The sequence below is a fragment of the Solanum stenotomum genome, unplaced genomic scaffold (genome assembly GCF_019186545.1).
Source record: "Solanum stenotomum isolate F172 unplaced genomic scaffold, ASM1918654v1 scaffold29466, whole genome shotgun sequence".
Lineage (NCBI taxonomy): Eukaryota > Viridiplantae > Streptophyta > Magnoliopsida > Solanales > Solanaceae > Solanum > Solanum stenotomum.
This window is the reverse complement of record NW_026030477.1, coordinates 517-26,062: the sequence shown is the minus strand read 5'-3', so window position 1 is coordinate 26,062 and position 25,546 is coordinate 517. Positions and strand designations below refer to the sequence as shown.

Sequence of the window (25,546 nt, the reverse complement as noted above, 5' to 3'; positions counted from 1 at the left end):
TACTACTTGAGAAAGTTAGGGGAGTAGCAAAAAAGGTAAAAGGGAACTAGTCCTGCTAGATCTGTTTTCTTGTTCCTAGAAGGTGTTGGATGTTAAGTCTCAATGTAAGGTTAGCTGCAAATTTGAAACAATTTACGAGCCAGCTTGTGTGCATCTCGATGAGTAAAATACCAGTGTAGCATTGGCCAATTTTATCTTTCTGGATGCTATTTTCTTGTTACAGAATTGATCTACCTGCAGTCCAAGTGATAGTAAAACTGATTTGTTGAGAGCAGCATCTTGTGGGGGAGTGAATAGGGCTGGATAAACAAGAAACTTATACAAGGTCTCCAATATGGTAAACAATTTATTTTCTCCATACAAAAGGAGATAATAATGAGAAAAGTATATTTTCAAGGAATCCATTCAAAGTGAAATAAGAAGAAACCTACTAGATTACTCAAACTACAACAGGTTAGAATGATTAACACAAGGAGTTTGGCTCTACTTCAGCCGCAACCATAGGTGTTGAACAAGAACAAGGTTGCATTTATCCCGAAGCTATAAGCTCAAATCGTTCCTATGCCAAAACCATAAGCAAGCGCATGAGGATACATGAGTTGTGCCTTCAATTCAGGAACATAAAATATCTGGCCAAACTGTGCATGTCTGGGCAATCAACATACTTGAGCAGTCACAATCAGTATTAAATTTGGTCCAGCGAGTTCCAATTTCAGTCCATCTCGGGACCTTCATTTCTCCAAAGGATCTTGGTCTTCATTTGGAACCTCCCGTGGCTTTCAATATGAGCCTTGGTGTGAATGCCCTAGCTGGATCCCTATAAGAGATTAACATGACTTAATGAACTTAGTTGATGCCTCCTAAACTAAATGGATAAGAAACGGGAAACACATTTTAGGATCAGAAGAGTGTTAATAGTTAATACTTTGTCCTGAGATAATGAAATAGGATAACAAAACCAAGAAACACATGTTTTATTTTCAAACTACATGCTGCTTAGTAGAAAACAAAAAGAAGCATAGGGCTTCTGCATCCCAAAGTCATTTGCATTTGCTACGTAATAGAAGAACCTGCATTATTTTACGCACTGATTTTAAATCACAACTATGCATAGCACAACTGACATCCATTTCTCACAATACTTCTTTCATGTAGCATGTTTCATCTGATGAGTTGTGAAAGTTAACAATAGGCTGGAAGTTTGGAGACAAGTCCTAGAGTCTAAAGGCTTCAGGTTAAGTAGGACTAAAACAGATTACTTGAAGTGCAAGTTCAGTAACATAGCGCATAAGGTGGAGGTGGAAGTGAAGATCAATGCACAAGTCCTACCCAAGAGAGGAAGTTCAAGTAGCTTGGGTCAACAATCCAAGGAGACGGGGAGATTGACAATGATATCGCACATATTGGAGCGGATGATAAGAAAATGCCGTCAAGGCTTAAAGGTAAGTTCTACAAAGTGGTGGTTAGACCAACATTTTTGCATGGAGAAGAGTATTTGTCAGCCAAGAACGCAAACGTACAGTAGATGAAGGTAGCGGATATGAGAATGCTCAAATGGATGTGTGAACATACTAAGAGAGATATGATTAGAAATGAAGTCATATAAGTCAAAGTCGGAATGGCGGAGGACAAGATGAGGAAGCTAAATTGAGATCGTACGGGCATGCAAAGAGGAGGGGCACGGATGTGCCAGTAAGGAGGTGTGAGAGATTGGATATAACAGGGGTTAGGAGAGGTAGAGATAGGCCAAAAAAGTACCGGGGGAGATGATTAGATAGAACATGACACAACTTTAGCTTATTGAGTACATGACTCTAGATAGGAAGGTTTGGAGGTTGAGGATTAGAGCAAAAGGCAAGTAAGTACCCAAGTGTTATCGCACTTCATGTGGGAATGCTAGGGGGCTATTTAGTAGTAGCATAGTATCATGTTCTTCAATGTATATTACTATTTGTTGATTCTTTTGCTTTGTTATCTCGCTATTTTGTTGTCATATTTTCTTGATACCCTACTTATGGAACTTCTCTTTTGAGTCTAGCGATACAACCTCTCTACCTCACAAAGGATAGGGCTAAGGTTTGCGTATATGCTACCCTCTCTAGACCCCAATTGTAGGATTACACTGAATTTGTTGTTGTTGTTGTAGCATCTTTCATCACAAATGAATCTTATGGGATTCCTTAGCATCTTTAGTTTTATCTGACCATGCCAGAAAGAATGGTTTAAAACAAGCTTAGCTTTTAAAACAATTATCTATACAGAATCAACAATCAGCAATCCCAACCAAAAAAATTTTTGGTTTCTCACCAGGTGTCCGGTATCCAATGTGGGTAGCGGACACCGAGTGGGAAACCAAAAAAAAAAAAAACCAAAATTAAAACTAAAAAAAAAAAGAAAAGATAAAAAGAAAAATCTTGTTTGAAGGTTATGGGTTCGGGATATGAAACAACCTCTTGCAGAAATGTCAGATAAGGTTGCGGATAATGGACCCCTATAGTTTGGCCCTTCCCCCGACCCCACACATAGTAGGAGCTTAGTGAACCAAACTGTCCTTTTTATGCTTCACATAATTCGAAAAGCAACAATACGATATCTCAACTGCAAAAAGTAAAATGACATTCATACTATCAGGCATTTTCAAAAGCAACACAAGGATCTTCACTTCCTGGGTGGAATTTCCCAACTTGATTCATACTATCAGGCATTTTCAAAAGCAACACATCAAACTCATAAATGGCCTACCTTACTTACCAATGGCTTCAACAAAGAATACTTTTTCGTTTCGAATTGCACTATCAGATAATGGCAATACAGCATCAAATCAAACAGTGACATAGTCCCTAATTTTAAAAAGGAACCAAGAAAATAAAATTACAGCAATAACAAAAAGGGAATAAGAATACTAGATAGCAGCCATAAAGAAATAGTTTACCTCAACAGGTGGAAACTCAGAATATCTATTTCATCCGACACTTTTCATGTATGCTTCATATGCAATGGGTATTTTATCCTAGTAAGGCAGCAAAATTGCTTCCATAAACTTTGATGGCGTCATGCTAACAGCTGTGAATAACCCCACGCCTTTTTTGAGATGTTTTTCATTTAAAATTTCAGGACCCTATATCTTGGAATCACTCTCTTCTCTAAACTATGCGTTAGCAGGCGGGAATGAGATGCTAAATACTCTGATGTGCAGCCAACTTCATTCATGAGAAAAGTTAACTGTTTACATATTTTCACCTCCGAGGAACTCAAACAAGAAGGATAATTTCTGGTCATGGTTTTTATATGTTCATCAGACCAACCAAAACTTTTATAAACATCAATCTTCTTTGCCAAAGTTGACTGACGGAACGTAACAATGGCAGCAATTCCATTGAAGAATGTACGTGATTCACGAGGGATTCCAAGGTCTTTCTCCACTCTATGAATAACATCCTTAAGACATCCAAGATTCTGCGTTATACGCTTTGGGTTCTGCAATATAAACTTCCTAATTTTCTCATCTGAAAGCCCAATATCATGTAACAACAACACATTAGGTGCTATTGTCTTGGTAACTTGACATCTAAGTAACCAAGAACTCTTTTTTATAATCTTAACAACATTTTCATCACTACCCAATAAATTTCTAAGATAATCAAGGGAAGGTCTAATAAAAGTATCCAAACCTTTGCTGAAAAACAAATCATTCTCCATTATAAACTTATATAAGTCAGTCCCAGAAAGCCCAATTTCTTGTAAAATCTCGAGTTTTGGTTTAAGCGTTTTGTCTACATTAGAGAATAGTACTTTGGGGGATTTGGAGACAATGTTCTTGATTTGGGTATTATCAAAATCATTTTTTTGAAAGAAATCGACTACAAATTCTGGGTTTTTTGAGGGTTTCAAGCGGATTAATTTTGGGTTTTTTGAGGGTTTCAAGTATTAAAGATATTAGATGTGGTGCTCTGTCAAACTTCAACCAATAGGTTATACATGAGAATTTATCCAAAACAAATCCTAATGCCATCTCATTGTATTATTCTAGCATTCCCGATGCAAATCCAGATTTAGTCAGAACCAACGTAGGTACCGGACACGAGGTGTGAAGCCAAAAAGGAACTCAAAGAATCTGTCTCCCTCTATTACCTAGCTGTTGCTAAGTCTTGGAAGGCAAAAGAATTGTGCAACTCCATCTTCAACTAAGAGTAATGCAGACTCAGTTGCTACAATAAACCTCTTTACATGCTGCAACTAGTTAGTTGTTGAATCTGCAGTCTAGGTAGAGTCCATAAACAAGCACTCTGCCCAGAAGAAAAGTTCAGAAAAAACAGAGAGCAAACAATAACCAGAAGATTCAATGAGTCATATATAGTGAGAACAAGATTGTTCAATTCATGCTTAGCCCGAAACTCAAAAGGATCAAACACATAAAAGTAGGATGGACAGAGAAAATGAAATTTACCACACCGCGGGGGAACTAATAGTTGTGACTTCAATAGAAAACTGGAAAGACCTGAAGAAACAAATTTCATTTGACTGAAAGATCATGAGTATGAACCATAAAGATGAAAATCGCACCTCATTTGACTGATCATCATGACTCTAACGGCTCACACATGTCACATATGACTCATATAGATTAGGTATCTCATCCTTGTAAGGAAGTACAAATTCTGAACGAAACATAGGTTCAGATATATACATAGCTCGAGAAAAAGATACTTTCTGATTCAGCTTCTTCTCCTCTAAAACTTTCAGTACTTGATTTCTAGGAATCACTCTCTTGTCCAGGCTAAGCATTAGAAGCGCAGGATTCCTAATCAAGTATTCTGGTTTGCATCCGAGTACCCTCGTGAAAACGTCCAATGCTCGCAGAACTCTAGCTTCTGACATAGCCAAACAAAGGGGTTGCTTTCTGAACACAGTCAATATATCCTGATCACACCATCCACAACTCCTGAAAACTCCCACTTTGTTTTCCACTGTTAACTTACCTAGTGCGATAACTGCAAGAACTCCGTACATGAACATTCCAGATGTGGGAGAAATCTGTAAATCCTTTTCAGCATTGTCCAATATCTCCTCTAGCCACTCGAATTTTTGCAGAAGTATACGTGGTTTCTGAAGTATAAGTTTCTCGATTTGGGCATTTGAAAAACAAATTTTTTGCAACAACAATATTTTGGGTTCAAATCTTTTTGGACCATTGACAGCAAGTAAATAAGGTGACCTCTTTATAAGTTTAACCAAAGTTTCCTCGCTACTAACTAGTTTCCTTAGAAAATCCAAATTAGACCTCAAATGAGAACCTACTGCATTATACAAAGCTTTTCCGTCTGCTAGGAAGAGATCAACTAGGTCAGATCCAGATACCCTCACTTCTCGCAGACACTGAAACTTGGGTTTAAGGGTTCTGTTTACATCAGAAAAAAACAGTCTCGGTGTAATAGAAACTAATTTCTCGATCTCTGTCCATTCTAAACCCATCTCTTGGAAGAATTTGATTACCAAATCAGGATTCTTAGGTGCTTTCACGCTGTTCAACTTGGCAGCTACAGCATTTGCTTCATATCTGGAGAATCCCAGTGATTTGATGAAGTAGTACGACAAGAGAGGGTTCTGAGAGTGAACGGTCGCACTTGTTGAATAGCAAAACTGAGACCATGATCCACTAATGAAAAAAAGCTGCCAAATGCCAAAGTACCAAAACTTAAAACATTNGTGAAGTAGTACGACAAGAGAGGGTTCTGAGAATGAACGGTCGCACTTGTTGAATAGCAAAACTGAGACCATGATCCACTAATGAAAAAAACTGCCAAATGCCAATGTACCAAAACTTAAAACATTTAAGAAGCACAGTTTCATTAGACAACATTGCACAAACATTGATAAATGACAATGACAATAATATAAACATGCTGTTTTAGACCATGAAACAAGGGATAATGTATTCGAACATCACTTTTTACTTGGAGAGAACCAGCATGTATCTCCTTGAACCATATTTACGTGAGATCAAACTTCACAACAAGAAAGGTTTCATGAGCAATAAATGATACAGAATTTATACCAATCAAAAAATAATAATATATATAGTTTATTCAAAGGGAAACTGAAACCATTGGAAAAAAATTCTGAACACAAAATTGATGAAACATTTAAAATGAAGACGTGCAATACACATTGTTAAAAATGTAAAAAATGCATTACAAAGTGATAAAGCATAAGGCATACATGACAGTTCAAGAACATTGATGGCTTACTCATAGAAATTAACTTGTGCAAGCTTTTGAGAGTCAATTACACTGAACTCCTCTCTAGAGCGACAATATTCAAGGGACTTCCCTTTAAAGAATTACAAGAACCCCCACATGAATTACAGTGTTAAACAACAAAGTATCGTATTACTTACAAAAATTTAAACTCCCTTTCTTTTACTTTTAAACTCTTCTGTTTACTGAAATAAGAAGCATTTAAGTCAACGTGTTACAAGGAGTATTTAAAGAACAGGCAAATATTACTAAAAACAAATCATTTAAAGTTGTGAAATTACAATGAGTGTATTAAATATTATTCCACAACAGAGAACTCAAAGTCAATTTCGGATAATTTGACTTTCTATTCTCTTATATATTTTTCTTTTACATTTGTAGTCTGTCTAAGAATTTCTAGTGCTATTCTTCTTTTATAAAAAAGTAATATTGGAACTATATATTCTAAGACATGAACAGTAAATGTTAAAATAGTTCTTGGTAATAACAAAAGCAATAGAAGACACAAAACAAGAAGAAAAGAGAAAACAAAAAAAGGGGACAATAGAAGGCACTGGCAGGCTCACTATCCATGGAGTTCAAACGGTGGACAACTAGCCCCTGAGAGTTTCTCGGTTATGGAAAAAATAAAGTTTAAAATTCTCATGCTTTCAACAGTGTTACTCATCAACTTATTTTTGGTAAGGTTTCTACTAATATATTTAATTATAGGACTTTTTCTAATCCAGAGGAAAGTAGTATAACTAACCCAACATAGTTTGCTTTGAATGGTTTACTTTAAGTCTGGCAGACACAAATTGTCAACAAGAAGCTGAAGATAAAGTATGAAATTCATTCTATGGATCATTTGGAAAGTGGCTTGAAAGGAATAGAAGATATATTTTAGGGAAAAAAAGCTTATATTTTTTGTCAAATATATATGCATCAGAATTTATTTTGTTGGTACAAAATGATTTTCGACTAACTGGACAGAGTTTATGGACTTGTTAGGCTCCTTTATTATGTAGATTTACACAAGTCCCACTTTTTGTACTCTTTACGTACCTCCTTGGCACTCTGATATTTATAAAATTACCATAACATTTTTTCTAAAAAATGTAATAGCAAAGGCCAAGTTGTGATAGCGTTTAAACAAATTATACACCACTTAAACGTCTAAATGTAGAAGTAGCCAAATGAAGCTGAATATTCCAAAATATTACAACAGTTTAGACAAAGCAATAAAGGGTCCTAGGTTCCACAACAAAGACTCCAGCTTTAGAACAGTTGCTCACATGTTAATTTGATAATGACCAAGCGGTGAACTAGGAAGGTTATGTTCTAACATCATAATGAATGAAAAGGCAAATTCTACAGAGAAGCAACAATGAGGTGAACCACACTGAATGAAAAGGCTAATTCTACAGAGAAGTAACAATGAGGTGAACCAGACTATGTGAAGGAAGTCACAAACAAAACATTTAATCACTCTTTTCTTGAATTATTCATACATATAGTACAGAAAGGCAGGGTACATCCTGTATAAATCTGATTCTGTCAACCATATGACTTCTTTTCGTGTTCACCTCCTTTACACTCAATATTTTCAGCACTCTTTTGACTCAAATTTATGGTGAGTTTGATTCTCTTGGTATCATAGGATGAAAACATTTCAAGACTTCTTTTCCTTAAAAACTGAGAATTCCCTAACGTCAATAGACACATAGTTCCTAATAACATCTCAAATTTCTTCACTACAGGGTGGTTAGAGAACTTTGGAACTTGTTTACTAGCTTCAGGGGCATAAGTTGGACCATGCCTGAATGAAAGGGCAAGTCAGGCTATAGAAAGCTGGAATAATGAAGGTAGTGGTAGTACAGACAAAAATAGATGGAGAATTGTCCCAGTGATTTGGTGGACCATATGGAAGGAGAGAAATTTGAGATGTTATGAGAGCATTAGTAGTCCTTCGCATAGATTAAAATGAACTGCATTATCACTTCTTGCTATTGGTGCAGTTCTGAGTATGTAGATGATCCTATAGCTATTACAGATATTCTAGGTTCTTTGTAAGATGAAGTAGGATCTAGTTTAGATTTGTTGAGTATACTCAACTGTATGTAGCTCCATGATGTAAATTTGGGATCCCAGCACTAACTGAAGATTTATACACAAAACTGCTACCTTTGTCAAAAAAATAAAAAAATAGACACATAGTTCCAAACTCCGAAAATAGGCCCATCCCTCTACCCAACTCGACTAAAATACCAGACTTTGACCACTGCCAAAGCACAGGGGCACATTCATTTCACTCTAGCGTTAACCACATTTTCTATCACCACTAAATACTTGTCAAAGAAAATATAATTTAGGCATCACATTAGAATCTAAAGATTACACCTTTCACATGTCAAATCTTGATTTCAGGGCTACTGTACTGAGAATAGCAGCAAAATTTACATATAAATGAATTTCTTTAAGAAAATTGTCGCATCACACTTCACATGGAAAAAACATTCCACCTTGACAAAAATTAAATAAATTATTAGTATTAGTTAAAGTTAAAGATTAAAGTATTACTATTCCCCCCAAAAATTATAAAATAAAATGTAAAATAATGGAAAGAGAATGAAATGAAAAAAAGAATTAAACAAAGAAGAAAAAGAGTGAGAGTAAAGAGCATATTGGTGGCATAGCTTCACCATAGCAACTCAATGAAGGAATAAGAGGCAAAACAAGAGAGGGAGAACAGGGAGAAGAAGAGGAACATTCATGTCCACAACACACTCCAGTCACCTTGATCTGAATTCTAGTATGTTATCCACAAAATCTCCTTTTTGTTTTTGATAAATACTGTGTAAATTTCTTTTATGGTTTCCTTAACTTTTCTTTTTCACTTTGACTATTTTGCTGTTTGTTCTAATCTTTCGCTATATACTATCTACTTAAATATTTAATGAATTGTATATTTTTGGCAGACATGTTTTTCCAGTTCAGTGTTAGATTGTATTCAAAATGATAATGATTCTCTCTGATTCTGGTCAATTCTACTTCATAATTAAAGGTTCATCAATTGTGGGGTTGACTTAAAGAACAGAAAGAAAGAAAGACCTGCAAATTTACATTCATAAAAGTGGTAAATTACATTATTTAACATACTATGATTATTTAATGGTTTCTGAAAAGTTAAACTCCAAAGATGCAAAATAGAGGACATTGAACATGCACTATTCATCTCAAATAGGGGGTATATACCATGAATGGTACTGAATGCTAAGCACCAAATCAGCTCACATACTAGAATTTAGTCTTTTACTTGGCACAAGATAAACATTATTTTCCTACAATCTGTAGTTGCCCCTAATACGAGTAAGATGGTCCTTTGTTCACTTTACCAATAATATAAGCTAGTGAGAGGTGAATGCTAAGGAGTAGAACAGTTCATAAAGAAGACAATTCCTAACAAAGACAAAGAATTTTAAATTTTAACAGTACAACAATAGCAAGTAAAACAGTTAGACATATTGCCACCGGAAAAGACAGGTGAATCAAGAATAGTGGACATCAAGAGCAAACATGGACATTATAATCCTTAATCATTGAATGGGTTAGTAACAGAGACATCCAAGTATGACACAACTAGAAAGGCCATTACCTGGATGCCTGCAGCCTGCTCCTTTTCGTTTCACTCAAAGTTAACACATTTAGAACTGGTACTCATCTTAACTTAAGCAGGAGATTGTGCTTTAAAGAGACTTCAAGCTTTAGACTTCCTTTTGTCAACGCTACCAGATGGAACGACCCAGGATATCTCACTTAATCAGGATATATCTCTCTTTTCAGATCTTGCCAGACTTCAAGGCCTTTAGGATGAGGATTTACATAAGTCCTCATGAATAATTTCTCTGAGGAAGCTATGATAGTGCTCAAAGACAATGTTGGGTCCACTTTTCCTTGATCTTTGAGCCAATTATACATTGAAAGCCTAATTGTGGTTCTTGGAATTGTGTAGTTTAGGTAGGATGGAAACGAAACTAAAGTAGACAGTGGAAGACCCAAATTATTCAATAGAAAATCAATCTTTGCCTCAAGTACCTCTTTCCTTTGATTGAGTATTTGCGGATATATTTTCAGCACTGAAGCAACATGCTTTCGATCCAAACCAGCATTTACCAAACAATCAAACCTCTCTTGGAGCTCCACCCCTTTCCCTCGAAATAATTTGAGAGCTTTCTCCATTCCACTCGAGTTCTTAGCAAAACCCAAATCCAAAAGGAACTTAGTTTTCATCATTTTGGATCTTAGCTCCTCCTCAGCTACTGGTAACCGTTCAACTTTGGCTCCACGAACCAAATTCCTCAAAAATTCTGGATTCTCCTTGATCACACTACAAAGCCGCTTCTTCCCTGTATTCAGGGTAGTTAACAAGCTTGTAGCTTTCTTCAAAACACACGAGCCTAGCAATGTAGGGTATGAATGAATAATATTTCCAATCTCTAAGACAGGCATCTCAATTTCAATCAAGAACTGGTAGCATTGCCTCATATTGAAAACAAATGTGGTTATTGGAATTTGTGGCAAGTGTAGAAATACGTCAAGTAATTTGGGTATCTGAATACCAAATTTCAACCAGAATCCAATTAGCGAAAATGTAGTACGACCGGAACAATCAAACAGAAGACCAGGAACTTGACAAATTAATTTTCCTAATTGTTGATCAGTCAAGCCCAACCCGTTCAAGAAGCATATGAGCTCGAATAAGTGGCTCCAATCAATATAATTTCCATTCAATTGCTCCTCAATCCAACTATATTCAACTCCTGTTTTCTTTAATTCCTCAACAACTTGAAAAAATTCCTTGTGTATATTCCCAATCAAAAGATGAGGACTTGCACTAACAAGCTTAACAACAATAGACTGATCTATCCCAACCCCGTGAAAAGAAGCAAGCTTCAAGTCCAAAACTCCAGAATCATATCTAAAAACTTCTGGAGCTTCAGCAAAAATCCTTCCTATCTTATTTCTTGAAATACCATAATTACACAAGTTGTGATAGTTATCAAGCAACCTATGATCATCATTCAAAAACATGAGATCTCTAGGAAGAAATGGCAAGTACTGACAAGGTTTCAGACCAATGCTCTCAAAGAATGGTTCAAATTCATTGATTGGATGATATCGCAAGAATCGAGTTAAAGAACGTCTAATATCATTTTCATTATCAATTCTTTGTAATAAGTTGGAAAGAAAAAAAGGTGAGTTTTTACTCATATGTTCAGCATCCATAAACTGCAAACTTCTAGTGGAATGCAAGTAGTCTAGCAAAACAGCTTGTGCTTCTTTCTTCACTGCACGAGGTATATGACATTCTTCTTCTTCTTCTACTTGTTTCAATTTAGGTTTTTTAGCAGTTGCATAAAACCTAACCTTTTGGAAGGACCCAAAAATGGGTTTAGAATTATTAAAAACATAACCCCATTTGAGAATTAATGGAGCTGGCAGCTTCTGCAAATGCTCCATCATCAATGGATAGAGAAGGAGAAATCTCTCTATGATTTCAAGAAATTACTGGTTTGAGTAGCCAAAGTTCGCACAAAAGGGTTTAGCTGTTGTGCTGCTTTTAATTAGGGAGTCGGGGGACGAGAAGGAGTTGCTCAAATGGTAAGCAGCCCTCAATTTCAAGTCGAATATTGCGAGAATAGTAGCTCTATCAATAATCATAAAGGTTTTTTTTTTCGATCAAAGGGATAATGATAAAAGGTTTATTCTTAACTAGATATTTTGGGTTCGAGGCGGGGTATGGAGAAAATTCTATTGGTAGTCGACATCGGGTGGAAAATAAAAAAAAATTAGAATATCTAAAATGGTGTTTTAACTATACATTTATCCATTTACCTTTTTACCTATTTAAAAAAATTATTAGGTTTGGTTTCTTACCTAAATACTCTCTTTGTCCCTAATTACTTATTTACTTTTCTTTTTTTTAGTTGTCTCTAATTACTTGTTCATTTTGACAAATCAAGAAATGACAAATTTTTTTACCTATTATACCCTCAATTAATTATTTTGAAAAATAGTGAATTTCTTGAAAATCTTAAGTTATAAATTCATTCACTTCATAATTAATAGAAGTAAAATGATAAACTCGATATGTCAATCATTGTTTTCTTAATCGATTTGTCAATTCAAAAGTAGACAAGTAATTAGGAACAAGGGGGTACTTATTGATTTTAGGGGTCGTTTGGTAGAATATATAAAAAAATGTTAAATAGAGTGTATTAGTAATGCATGTATTAGTTATGCTTGCATTAATTATACATAGATTATTTGTATGCATTGTTTGGTTTTATGCATTAAAAATAGAATGCATTGCATTAAAAAAATAAATTACAAAAATACCCTTCACTATTATGATGAAAAAGATATAAAAATGGTATTGAGTGGCAATTGGGTCTTTAATTGAGTTAATGTATGAAAATCATTGCACTGCTAATACATAGAAATTCATGGTATTAGCAATACACATTTTAATACACAATAGAGTCTATAACTAAATGCAAGCATTAGTTATACATAGTTTGGAAAAATATACCAAACAAGGTACTAGTAATACACAATGTTAATGCAAGCATTATTTTTTTTAATTGATTTTAGTCATTTTAGTATTGTCAAATTGATTGATGTATAAAAATAAAAGTTGAGTGACACGTCATTTACACACATTTGATAGAAAATAACAAAAATATTAAATTTTATTTTATTTGGGATCAACCAGGCAACCACCTCTTAATAATTACTTGACAGTTTCGATTTTGTTAATATATATTTGGGACCCAATTCGTGGTTAGAGCACTGATTTTGTGAAATTTAAATGTTGAAAATTAAATTAAAAAGATAATTCTTCGTAGTGGAATAACTTTGGAAGAAGTGAATTTAAATTTCGAATTTTATTTTTATTTTTGTATGTGAAAGGATTGAAGTGCTGACTAGACTTATTGGAATAGTTAATACAAGGAAATTATCTATAAAATTTGAAGTTATTTGATGGAGATTCGATTAACTGATTTTGAATAACAATTGCAATTTAAAATTACAAAAAAAAATATACGTCTTTATAGTTAACAAATTATTGTATACTTTGATAATATATTTCATGAATATATATTATTTTGTCGTATTCAAACTGGTATCAATTCAAATTATTTCATGAATAAAATTATTTTATTATGTGTTGTTTATGCTTTTTGTGAAAATAATACTTTGAAGTCTTATCAGTAAGTTTGAAAACTACTATGGTCAACATTTTCCCCTCTTTAAATAGGGAAATATAAATGATTGTTATTGCATTTGCCTTCTCTCTCCACATGCTACCATTAAAGTTTTCAAAGACAATTGAGGAGAAATTTTGAGCCCGGCTTTCACTTATAAAAGTTAGGAATAAGGGTCTGAAAAATATTTCAATTTTGGTCGGATTTGTTGTTGCGATATTAAATTTTCATGAGGACCTATTACCTCCCTAGACTATTTGATACCGTATTTTAAACATATATATTTGCCCACGTGGACATAAAAAATAATGCAAAATTATAAATAGTAATGTGTCCACGTGGGCACATATATACCTTTAAAATACACTATTAAATAGTTCAAGGGGTTAAACATACGGTATTAAATAGTTTAGAGAGGTAATAGGTCCTCATGAAAGTTTAGTATTGCAACAACAAATTCGACCAAAGTTGAGGTATTTTTCAGACACTTATCCCTAAAAGTTGCAAGTAATAATGTGATGGGGTTCAAATTTGGTTTGATTGCGATTCCTTTTATTTTTTTCCCTTTTCACTCTGGTTTTCATTTTTTTGAAATGGCACATGAAAAATACATCAATCATTGAAGAAAAGTACAATGCCCAAGATATTGAAAACATGAAATCTCAAATGTAAAAATACATATAAACAACAATATATCAATCATTAGACTCTAGAGTTTACTAGTGTTTACCTTTATAACGATAAAACTGAATTTATAAATGAGATTTAAAAATATATGGATTGAATTATCTAAATATGTGGTTTGTATATTATAAATTGCATAATAATCAATACATATGAACAATGGAAAAAATTTACAAATATGGAATTGACATGAAATACTAGTTACGTAAATAGAATGAGCATGAATTCCAGTGCTAGAAGTTGTAGTGTCACCGAGCAAATTTGAATTTATTGGTAATTAACAAATCAACAAATAATAGAGCTTATGAGTTGAAGACAACAATGTATTGCTAATGAGTGAATGAGTCTCGAATTAGAATACGATCAGATGGTTTACAATGAGTAGATAGAATACTATTTTATAGCTTAACTTTGGGGAGCAATTTTTGTTGTTCTCGTCCTCATAAGTCCACTAACTCACATTTACTTCAGTTATGTAACGATTGGTGGAGATCTCGAATTTCTCCGTAACAGTTAGACCACCAATTTATCTCAAGCTTGTCATATTTGGTCATAGTCTGGTGTTTGATCTTGTTTTTTCGAAGTTAGACGGAATTTGCCGATATGACACTAATCATGATTGTCTTGACTTTGGGCTTTTTATGGTCAAGTTTACCCTTAACACACGTTATGAAAATATTATTTGATGTTATCCCAACTGAGTTACTTTTAACTTATTCTTCATGTCACACATCACTTCTTGTTTTTCTAAGTCTCGAGTCTAACTTTTACCCTATCTCCCTACTTTTTGGGTAGTAAGACCATCTCCAACCCACCTCTATTTTACTCTTCATTCTCTATAATTGGAGAGAAATAGAGAATCGAGACTCCAACCACTCTCTAAAAAGCTCTCTATTCTTTTTATTTATAGAGAGGTGAATAGTAGTTCTCCAAATTCACCTCTCTATTTCACTTTATCATTATTTTAATATTGAGTAATTTCCCTTAGATAGTCACCCATGTTTGGGAAATTACCTAGTAATATCACTTATGTTTGTTTTAGGACTATAATATCACCCAACTTTACCTATTTTCCTCAAAATATACTTGACACAATAAAAAACATTATCTCTTTCCTAATGAGAGCCATGTCACATTTTTTAAAATTTATTAATAATATATTTTTTAATTCTTTAAATGTCTGTAGGCTCCTAATACTAAGTAGTTTAGTTGTGGAACTCCTACATTAGGAATTGAAGTGTTTGTGCCCCTGTTGCATGTCTATTTATTTCAAACATTTAACCACCATTATAAATCGAGGTTTATTTTAATACAAAGAAAATAACAATTTAGATATATAAAGGAAATAATAGATAATTAAAATACGAAATTCGTGGAAATAATATTTAATCAAGTATTTTTTTTTACTATTCACTTGAAAAATACTATGTTATAAAAACAAGTAAAAGTAATTAATTAGTATACGTGTGATATTTATTATGTGCGTGATTCTCTTCGCACAAAAAATCTCCTTATTAATCGTAAAGATAAAACCATGTCGATTCTCACAAGAAATCGAGAGCGGAGCTAACCTTCGGTTACACAGAATTTAGTTATATTTATGATTTTAAAATTATTAAATAAGATATAAAATATTGATTAAGAACTCTCTACTTTAAAGAAGTAAAATTTAAAACTTACATGTATGCTTAAAATTAGACACATGTGTCTATGCTAGCATGAGCCCAATATCTATTATTTTAATTTATGTGATATCGATAGAATTTAGAAAGTTAATTAAATTTTAATATGATTTTAGATATTTTAAGTTGTTAGCTACTTTTTGTTTGTGCAAATTTAATGTGAAGAAGTTCATTAAGATGTCCATAATTAAAATATTCTTCGTCATCGATCGTTGAATCTATACTCAAAGTAGCTACAAGATATTACCGACATCCAAAATAATAAAGCTATAACTAAAGAATATGAATTTAAAACTAAAAGATATAGCTAAAACGGATTTCATAATTTCAAAAAAATTATACACTAATTAAGTTAAAATAGAACAAATGAAATAATTTTTTCAAATTTTTTCCAAAACACGCTAAGCAGGCACGTCGATAGAGACGTGACTGCTTCACCGTGAAGTCTCTTTTATATATATATATAATATATATAAGAGAATACTAGTTTGTATCTTTAATATTTTATTATTTTCTGAGTATAATAATTAGAGCAATGAAATGTCTCATTTCAATATATGCAGACCATATACTATATACGTCCTAGTCAATAAGTCACACGGACAGCCTACAGCTACTGATGTTATTTATTTTAATCTTCAAATAATTCGTCTGGTCCCTCTTTTTCTCCTTTTGAGTTAATTAGGGTTTATAATCCGATAGGGTAAAAACATATTTTTGCATAATATGATATAACTTGTTTTCTTACTAAATGTAACAATAATGAATGAAAGTAGTGTACATAGAGCACACTAGGCTCTCTATCGACAAATATCATGTTTTCAACTTTTATTTGGGTTGTCGGCCTTTGAAAAATCTTTCTAATCAGAGAAGTACAATCAAATAAACAAAAAAATGTCTAAACACGGTATAAATACTATCGAAAAGCAGGGGCACAAACACTTAAAGAATTAAAATAATATTATTAATAAATTTAAAAAATGTGACATGGTATCCCATTAGGAGAGAGATAATGTTTTTTGGGCAAATTACAAAAATCACATACTTTAAAGACAAAATTACAATTTATCCCTTAAAAATTTATAATTACAGAAATCCCTCATTTTCGCGCATCAGATTAGTGTATCAGCGCTTATATTATTGTATCTCGCGCATCAGATTAATGTATCAACGCTTATATTATTGTATCTCGCGCATGTATCAGCACTTATATAACTTTGATACATTAATCTGATGCGCAAGATACAATAATATAAGCGTTGACACATTAATCTGATGCGCGAGATACAATAATATAAGCGCTGATACATTAATCTAATGCACGAAAATGAGGGATTTTGGAAATTTGTAAAACTTATAAAAGATAATGGTAATACGTAAACTAAAAGGTGGAATTTCTGTAATTTTTCCATGTTTTTTTTGTGTCAAGTATATTTTGAGGAAAATAGGTAAAGTTGGTGATATTATAGTCCTAAAAAAAACACAAGTGATATTACTAGGTAATTTCCCAAACATGAGTGGCTATCTAGGGAAATACTTTTTTAATATTATTTCTACTATTTGTAACTAACATATTATTTTTCATATAAGGTTATTAATTAAATTTCTAATAATTCATATTTTTTAAAAAATATAATATAACATTTTAAAAAACATATTATTTGGTATATACTATTTTCATCCCGAATTAACAATATTTTAAATATATTTTTTTTTCAATTTTTGTCACTTTAAGAGATAACTTGATATTATTATTGATTTTCACCACAAAAATTTAAATGATAAAATGAAAAATTTAATTTAAAAATACAGTACATGACATAATAATTTAAACACAAGATAACAATACAACACATAATATAATATTTTTAAAATCACAACAATAATTTAGTAATCCGGTAGGTCGTTTTCAGATTTAACAATATTCAGAAGAAAGATAGTGTATGATCTAGAGAATTGTTGTGTTTGTGATTGCGGTTGTGCTTGTTGATTTTTTTTTTTCAAATTTTCGTAGTTGTTCTTTAAAATTTAGAATAAATATAATTTTTTACTAAATAAAGAATTTTAAAAAATAATAATTTTACATAACATGAAAATTATATAGGGTGATTATTTTGAAAAAAGAAAGAACATGTTTATATTATGAAATAAGAAAATGAAATAGAAATAAAAATAATAATATAATATTGAGGAGAGAGAAAAAAATTATTTTTTAGATAATAAAATAAAAAATTGAATTGAAATTGATTGTCTGAAAAAATAGAGAACTCTAAATTATTTGGAGAGTAAAATAAAATGTAGAGTTGGAGATGCCCTAATGGAACTGAAAAGAGGAGTAATTTATCTTTTTCTCGGTGGAAAAGCATAGAATCACCCTAATACATTTTATATAATTGCCTGGTTAAATACCTTGCTAAAAAAATCTAATTGAAATAAAAATTGATTAATGAAAGAAAAAAAGTATAAAAGAATTTGAAGTTGTCCCAGATTATGCTATCAATTAAGAAGAATTATTATATTTGGAGTTTTCGAATAAAGACTCTAGTGGGTGTCTAGAACTATTTTGAAGACTCAGATGATTGTTTCTTCTGAAGGATTAAATTATTTTTCTCTAAAAAAAATAAAGGGTTAACAAGTTAAACAAAAACACGAAAATTAAAGATAAGTTGTGTTTTCTTTATTAACATATATGTTAGTGGGTATCCCAGGAGAATGTTGATTACACCGATAATTTTGCATGAATCCCACAACGAGTGATTCGAGTAAGCATAGTTAACAATTGAGACTGGAGAAATTGAATGGGCCAAACAAACTTCAAACAAGTACTGCAGTACACTGTCTATTTGATTTCACCATCTATTTTTATTTGTGCCTAACATTTTCTCAATTTAACATAAATTATTAATTTCATCCTTAAATTATTGACTCTCTTAAAAAATATTTTTTTATTTGACTAACTAAATTTAAATATATTCTAATATGTCACCTGACATAGCAAGAAATTTCAAACTCTGATAAGAGATGAGACTCTTAATAAAAAGTAGAAGTATTGAAAACACTCCTAAGTTTGGAGAGAATTTAGGCGGTGTTACCACTCATATTTCAAGATTGAGGTGTATTTAATTTCAGTTAGTCAAATAAAGATATCCAATCAATAGTTCGAGGATGAAATTAATAATTTGCGTCAAATTTAGAAGTGTTTTCAATAATTCTTTCTATAAACAAATAGTAATAATTTTATTATATATTTTTTTATTATAATAAGAATTCATATTTTGAAAAATGATAAAAATAGATTAAAATTAAAGTGATGAATTATCTCTAAATTTTCTAAACTAAACAATAAGCATGAATATTTATTTTGGTAAAAAGAAGTCATAGTTATAAAAGTTCACTTGTTAAAGTTTACCTATTTATGAGTTCACACTTCGATAATTTGTATAGTCGACTATTCATAATCATGAGATGTGTTAGATTGTGCATATTGTTAAAAAAAAATATTTACTCTTTCTAGAAAAATAATAAATTACATGACTCTCTTTCACCTTAGAAGGTTATAAAAATGTCTACAACTTTCACAATTTTCAAGAATTAAAGATATTAGATGTGGTGCAGGAATTAGTAATGCATGATTTATTTTTATCAAGTGTTTGATTCATTATTTTTTACTTTATCTTGTGTTTGAATTAAAACTCTATAAAAAGCTTCTTTCCAATTATACCCTTGTATTATTATATAATTGGATCAAGGTAGATAATTATTGGACAATGTTATTTTTTTTATGACCTTTTAACTAGCTAGGTGAAGAACAATTTTGTTGTCATGATTACTATTTTTTCACTTGAATTATTTGAGGATAAATAATTGTCATTTTAATAAATTTAGCACTCACAAAATGACATTTTTCAATTTAAAAAGGATAAATCATCTACTTTTAAAACCGATAAGATGGTAAACAATACTTAGTAAAATTGAGTAAACCATCTACATTTACACATAAAAATTGCAAGTTATAGTTTTAATATGTATGCAATTTTATAAATTATTCAAAATACAAATAATTAGAAAACCCACACACATATATTATACATTCAATTAAGAAACATCATGTGGTGATATATTTGCTATAATTAGTAAATGTTAAATTCACATTTCAAAAATTGTATTGAATTTATTTAGTAACAAACAACTCTCTCTAATAATTTATATGCTAATTTATTTAAATTAATTTACTAATACAAATATAAAACATAAAATCAAGAAAATAAACAAAATGATTAAAATGATTTGAAGGATATTTTTGTCTTTACATAGACTTATCCCATTGTATTAAATCCTATGTATTACTAATACCTCCAAATAGAAGGTATTAGTAATATATCATCTAATACCACGCAGGGTGTATAACTAATCCATGGATGAGTTATACATAGGCCCAAATTCTTACCAAACATAGTACTATATAATACCTTACATAATACATGGACTATTTCTCCTAATACTTCCTATCAAACGACCCCGAGTGCAGTATTATTCTAGCATTCCCGATGCAAATTCAAATTTAGTTAGAACCAACGTAGGTACCAGACACGAGGTGTGAAGCCAAAAAGGAACCTAAAGTATCTGTGTCCCTCTATTACCTAGCTGTTGCTAAGTATTGGAAGGCAAAAGAATTGTGCAACTCCATCTTCAACTAAGAGTAATGCAGACTCAGTTGCTACAATAAACCTCTTTACATGCTGCAACTAGTTAGTTGTTGAATCTGCAGTCTAGGTAGAGTCCATAAACAAGCACTCTGCCCAGAAGAAAAGTTCAGAAAAAACGCAGAGCAAACAATAACTAGAAGATTCAATGAGTCATATATAGCGAGAGCAAGATTGTTCAATTAATGCTTAGTCCGAAACTCAAAAGGATCTAACACATAAAAGCAGGATGGACAGAGAAAATGAAATTTACCACACTGCAGGGGAACTAATAGTTGTGACTTCAATAGAAAACAGGAAACACCTGAAGAAACAAAATTCATTTGACTGAAAGATCATGAGTATGAACCATAAAAATAAAAATCGCACCTCATTTGACTGATCATCATGACTCTAACGGCTCACACATGTCACATATGACTCATATAGATTAGGTATCTCATCCTTGTAAGGAAGCACAAATTCTGAACGAAACATAGGTTCAGATATATACATAGCTCGAGAAAAAGATACTTTCTGATTCAGCTTCTTCTCCTCTAAAACTTTCAGTACTTGATTTCTAGGAATCACTCTCTTGTCCAGGCTAAGCATTAGAAGCGCAGGATTACTAATCAAGTATTCTGGTTTGCATCCGAGTACCCTAGTGAAAACGTCCAATGCTCGCAGAACTCTAGCTTCTGACATAGCCAAACAGAGGGGTTGCTTTCTGAACACAGTCATTATATCCTGATCACACCATCCACAACTCCTGAAAACTCCCATTTTGTTTTCCACTGTTAACTTACCTAGTGCGATAACTGCAAGAACTCCGTACATGAACATTCCAGATGTGGGAGAAATCTGTAAATCCTTTTCAGCTTTGTGCAATATCTCCTCTAGCCACTCGAATTTTTGCAGAAGTATACGTGGTTTCTGAAGTATAAGTTTCTCGATTTGGGCATTTGAAAAACCAAATTTTTGCAACAACAATATTTTGGGTTCAAATCTTTTTGGACCATTGACAGCAAGTAAATAAGGTGACCTCTTTATAAGTTTAACCAAAGTTTCCTCGCTACTAACTAGTTTCCTAAGAAAATCCAAATTAGACCTCAAATGAGAACCTACTGCATTATACAAAGCTTTTCCATCTGCTAGGAAGAGATCAACTAGGTCAGATCCAGATACCCTCACTTCTCGCAGACACTGAAACTTGGGTTTAAGGGTTCTGTTTACATCAGAAAAAAGCAGTCTCGGTGTAATAGAAACTAATTTCTTGATCTCTGTCCGTTCTAAACCCATCTCTTGGAAGAATTTGATTACCAAATCAGGATTCTTAGGTGCTTTCACGCTGTTCAACTTGGTAGCTGCAGCATTTGCTTCATATCTGGAGAATCCCAGTGATTTGATGAGGTAGTTCGACAAGAGAGGGTTCTGAGAGTGAACGGTCGCATTTGTTGAATAGCAAAACTGAGACCATGATCCACTAATGAAAAAAAGCTGCCAAATGCCAATGTACCAAAACTTAAAACATTTAAGAAGCACAGTTTCATTAGACAACATTACACAAACATTGATAAATGACAATGACAATAATATAATATAAACAAGCTGTTTTAGACCATGAAACAAGGGATAATGTATTCGAACATCACTTTTTACTTGGAGAGAACCAACATGTATCTCCTTGAACCATATTTACGGGAGATCAAACTTCACAACAAGAAATGTTTCATGAGCAATAAATGATACAGAATTTATACCAATCAAAAAATAATAATATATATAGTTTATTCAAAGGGAAACTGAAACCATTGGAAAAAAATTCTGAACACAAAATTGATGAAACATTTAAAATGAAGACATGCAATACACATTTGTTAAAAATGTAAAAATTGCATTACAAAGTGATGAAGCATAAGGCATACATGGCAGTTCAAGAACATCGATGGCTTACTCACAGAAATTAACTTGTGCAAAATTTTTTTTTTTATGACAAGGAAAACCCGCAGCCGCTACCCTTTGGGTGCGCACAGGGTAAAACCCCGCTCTTATGCAATAGCTCGCAAACCACATAGGAGAGGTAACCCGCACTAGGCAAGCCTGGTGCGACGAGCTCAACCCAGAAGGCAAAACCCCTTGCTTTCGCTGGCAAGGGGTTTCGAACTTGAGACCTCCAACATTAAAGTCTCAATCCCAAACCACTGAATTACAAGGGACCCCCACATGAATTACAGTGTTAAACAACAAAGTATCGTATTACTTACAAAAAATTAACCTCCCTTTCTTTTACTTTTAAACTCTTCTGTTTACTGAAATAAGAAGCATTTTAAGTCAACGTGTTACAAGGAATACTTAAATAACAGGCAAATATTACTAAAAACAAATCATTTAAAGTTGTGAAATTACAATGAGTATATGAAGTATTATTCCACAACAGAGAACTCAAAGTCAATTTCGGATAATTTGACTTTCGATTCTCTTATATATTTTTCTTTTACATTTGTAGTCTGTCTAAGAATTTCTAGTGCTATTCTTCTTATACAAAAAAAGTAATTCAGGAACTATAAATTCTTAGACATGAACAGTAAATGTTAAAATAGTTCTTGATAATAACAAAAGCAATAGAACACACAAAACAAGAAGAAAAGAGAAAACAAAAAAGGGGGACAATGGAAGGCACTGGCAGGTTCACTATCCACGTAGTTCAAACGGTGCACAACTAGCCCCTGAGGGTTTCTTGGTTATCGAAAAAGTAAAGTTTAAATATTCTCAATACTTTCAACAGTGTTACTCATCAACTTATTGTTGGTATGGTTTCTACTAATATATTCAATTAGAGGACTTTTTCTAATCTAGAGGAAAGTAGTATAACTAACCCAACATAGTTTGCTTTGAATGATTTACTTGAAGTCTGGCAGGCAAAAAATGTCAACAAGAAGCTGAAGATAAAGTATGTAAATTCATTCCTCTATGCATCTTTTGGAAAGTGTGGCTTCTAAGGAATAGAAGATATATTTTTGGGAAAAAAAGCTTATATTTTTTGTCAAATATATATGCATCAGAATTTATTATGTTGGTACAAATGATTTTTGTAACTAACTGGACAGAGTTTATGGACTTGTTAGACTACTTTATTATGTAGATTTACACAAGTCATACTTTTTGTACTCTTTACGTACCTCCTTGGCATTCTGATTTTTTTAAAATTACCATGCCACTTTTTCTTAAAAAAGAAGTATAGCAAAGGCCAAGTTGTGAAAGCATTTAAACAAATTATACACCACTTAAACGTCTATGCGTAGAAGTAGCCAAGAAAAGCTGAGTATTCCAATATATTACAACAATTGAGACAAAGCAGTAAGGGTCCTAGGTTCCACAACAAAGACTCCAGCTTTAGAACAGTTGCTCACATTTTAATTTGATAATGACCAAGCGGTGAACCAGGAAGGTTGTGTTCTAACATCATAACAAATGAAAAGGCAAATTCTAACGCTATGTTAAGGAAGTCACAAACACAACATTTTATCACTCTTACTTGGATTCTTCATACATATAGTACAGAAAGGCAAGGTAAATCCTGTATAAATCTGATTGTCAACCATATAGCTTCTTTTCTTGTTCACCTCCTTTACACTCAATATTTTCAGCACTCTTTTGGCTCAAAAAGTATACTGAGTTTGATTCTTTGGTATCATAGGATGAAAACATTTCAGTATTTTTTTCCTTAAAAACTGAGAATTACCAAAGGTCAATAGGCGCATAGTTCCAAACTCCGTGGAAAATTGGTCCATCCCTCTACCCAACTCGACTAAAATACCAGACTTTGACCACTCACTGCCAAAGCACAGGGGGCACATTCATTGCACTCTAGCTTTAACCACATTTTCTATAACCACTTAATACTTGTCAAAGAAAATCTAATTTAGGCATCACATTAGAATCTAAAATAACACCTTTCACAAGTCAAATCTTGATTTCAGGGTTACTGTACTGAGAATAGCAGCAAAAAAGTTACTGAGTTTGATTATTTTGGTATCATAGGATGAAAACTGAGAATTCCCAAAAGTCAATAGGCACATAGTTCCAAACTAGGTGGAACATAGGCCTATCCCTCTACCCTTCTAGACTTAAATACCAGACTTCGACCACTGCCCAGGGGGCACATTTGAGGGCATTTCACTCTAGCTTTAACCACATTTTCTATCACAAATAAGTACTTGTCTAAGAAAATCTAATTTAAGTATCACTTTAGAATCTAAAGATTNAAATACCAGACTTCGACCACTGCCCAGGGGGCACATTTGAGGGCATTTCACTCTAGCTTTAACCACATTTTCTATCACAAATAAGTACTTGTCTTGGAAAATCTAATTTAAGCACACATTAGAATCTAAAGATTACACCTTTCACATGTCAAATCTTGATTTCAGGATTACTGTACTGAGAATAGCAGCAAAATTTACATATAAATGAATTTCTTGATACCAAAATAAGAAATTTTCAAAGATTTCAAAGTGAGGTTACCTTGGTAGCAGTAGAAATTGCTTCATCATCTTTAGAAAATCCAACTGAACCAAAGAGAGAGTTTTCAGATAAATGAGGCCCGGAAACAGCTACTGGTAACAGAGAAGGTAAGCCGCAGCTGCCAGTATGTCGAAACCTAGAGATTCGAGAAAGCATGGTTTTCAGAAGAAGAACCGAAGCTTGAAATTGAAAAGGGTTAAAACGGAAAAAAGTTAAAGCGCCATTGCCTACTTTTATTTTGTCATATGGAAAAAAGGGGAAAATATATGTTTTTAACTATGTGAATTGAAGTCAATATACTTCCATTGTACTCCTTCCGTCTCATTCTATATGTCATTCTTTTCTATAAATAGCTAGACCACAATATGCGTCATTTTATAAAATTTATGCATAAATTACCATATTTTACCTATTATACCCTTGATAGAGTAGTTAATTAATCTTAAAAATATATTTATCATTTATTATAA

The 25,546-nt window shown here is 32.6% G+C and overlaps 3 protein-coding genes across 5 annotated transcripts; all 3 read right to left on the bottom strand.

Annotated features, from left to right (window-relative positions):
* Window positions 1-294: 294 nt before the first annotated feature.
* On the bottom strand, window positions 295-11,756 carry LOC125851755 (transcription termination factor MTEF18, mitochondrial-like). Of its 2 annotated transcripts, none has more exons than XM_049531501.1 (2): window positions 9,892-11,756; window positions 295-817 (listed from the first exon to the last, which is right to left on the bottom strand). In XM_049531501.1, the coding sequence occupies exon 1, from the start codon at window positions 11,754-11,756 to the stop codon at window positions 10,053-10,055; it is 1,704 nt and encodes a 567-aa protein (XP_049387458.1). In that variant the 3' UTR covers window positions 295-817; window positions 9,892-10,052. The 2 variants fall into 2 exon arrangements, with proteins under 2 accessions (XP_049387458.1, XP_049387457.1); XM_049531500.1 differs by lacking the exon at window positions 295-817 and adding an exon at window positions 5,704-5,797.
* Window positions 3,723-25,310, bottom strand: LOC125851756 (uncharacterized). 2 transcript variants are annotated; one of them, XM_049531504.1, is made up of 4 exons: window positions 25,077-25,310; window positions 20,966-22,073; window positions 4,564-4,587; window positions 3,723-4,286 (listed from the first exon to the last, which is right to left on the bottom strand). In XM_049531504.1, the coding sequence occupies exons 1-2, from the start codon at window positions 25,230-25,232 to the stop codon at window positions 20,967-20,969; spliced, it is 1,263 nt and encodes a 420-aa protein (XP_049387461.1). In that variant the 5' UTR covers window positions 25,233-25,310; the 3' UTR covers window positions 3,723-4,286; window positions 4,564-4,587; window position 20,966. The 2 variants fall into 2 exon arrangements, with proteins under 2 accessions (XP_049387461.1, XP_049387460.1); XM_049531503.1 differs by lacking the exons at window positions 3,723-4,286; window positions 4,564-4,587 and adding an exon at window positions 20,524-20,665 and having other exon boundaries at window positions 20,943-22,073.
* LOC125851754 (uncharacterized) lies at window positions 4,588-5,016 on the bottom strand. Its single transcript, XM_049531499.1, has one exon. The coding sequence runs from the start codon at window positions 5,014-5,016 to the stop codon at window positions 4,588-4,590; it is 429 nt and encodes a 142-aa protein (XP_049387456.1).
* Window positions 25,311-25,546: the final 236 nt, after the last annotated feature.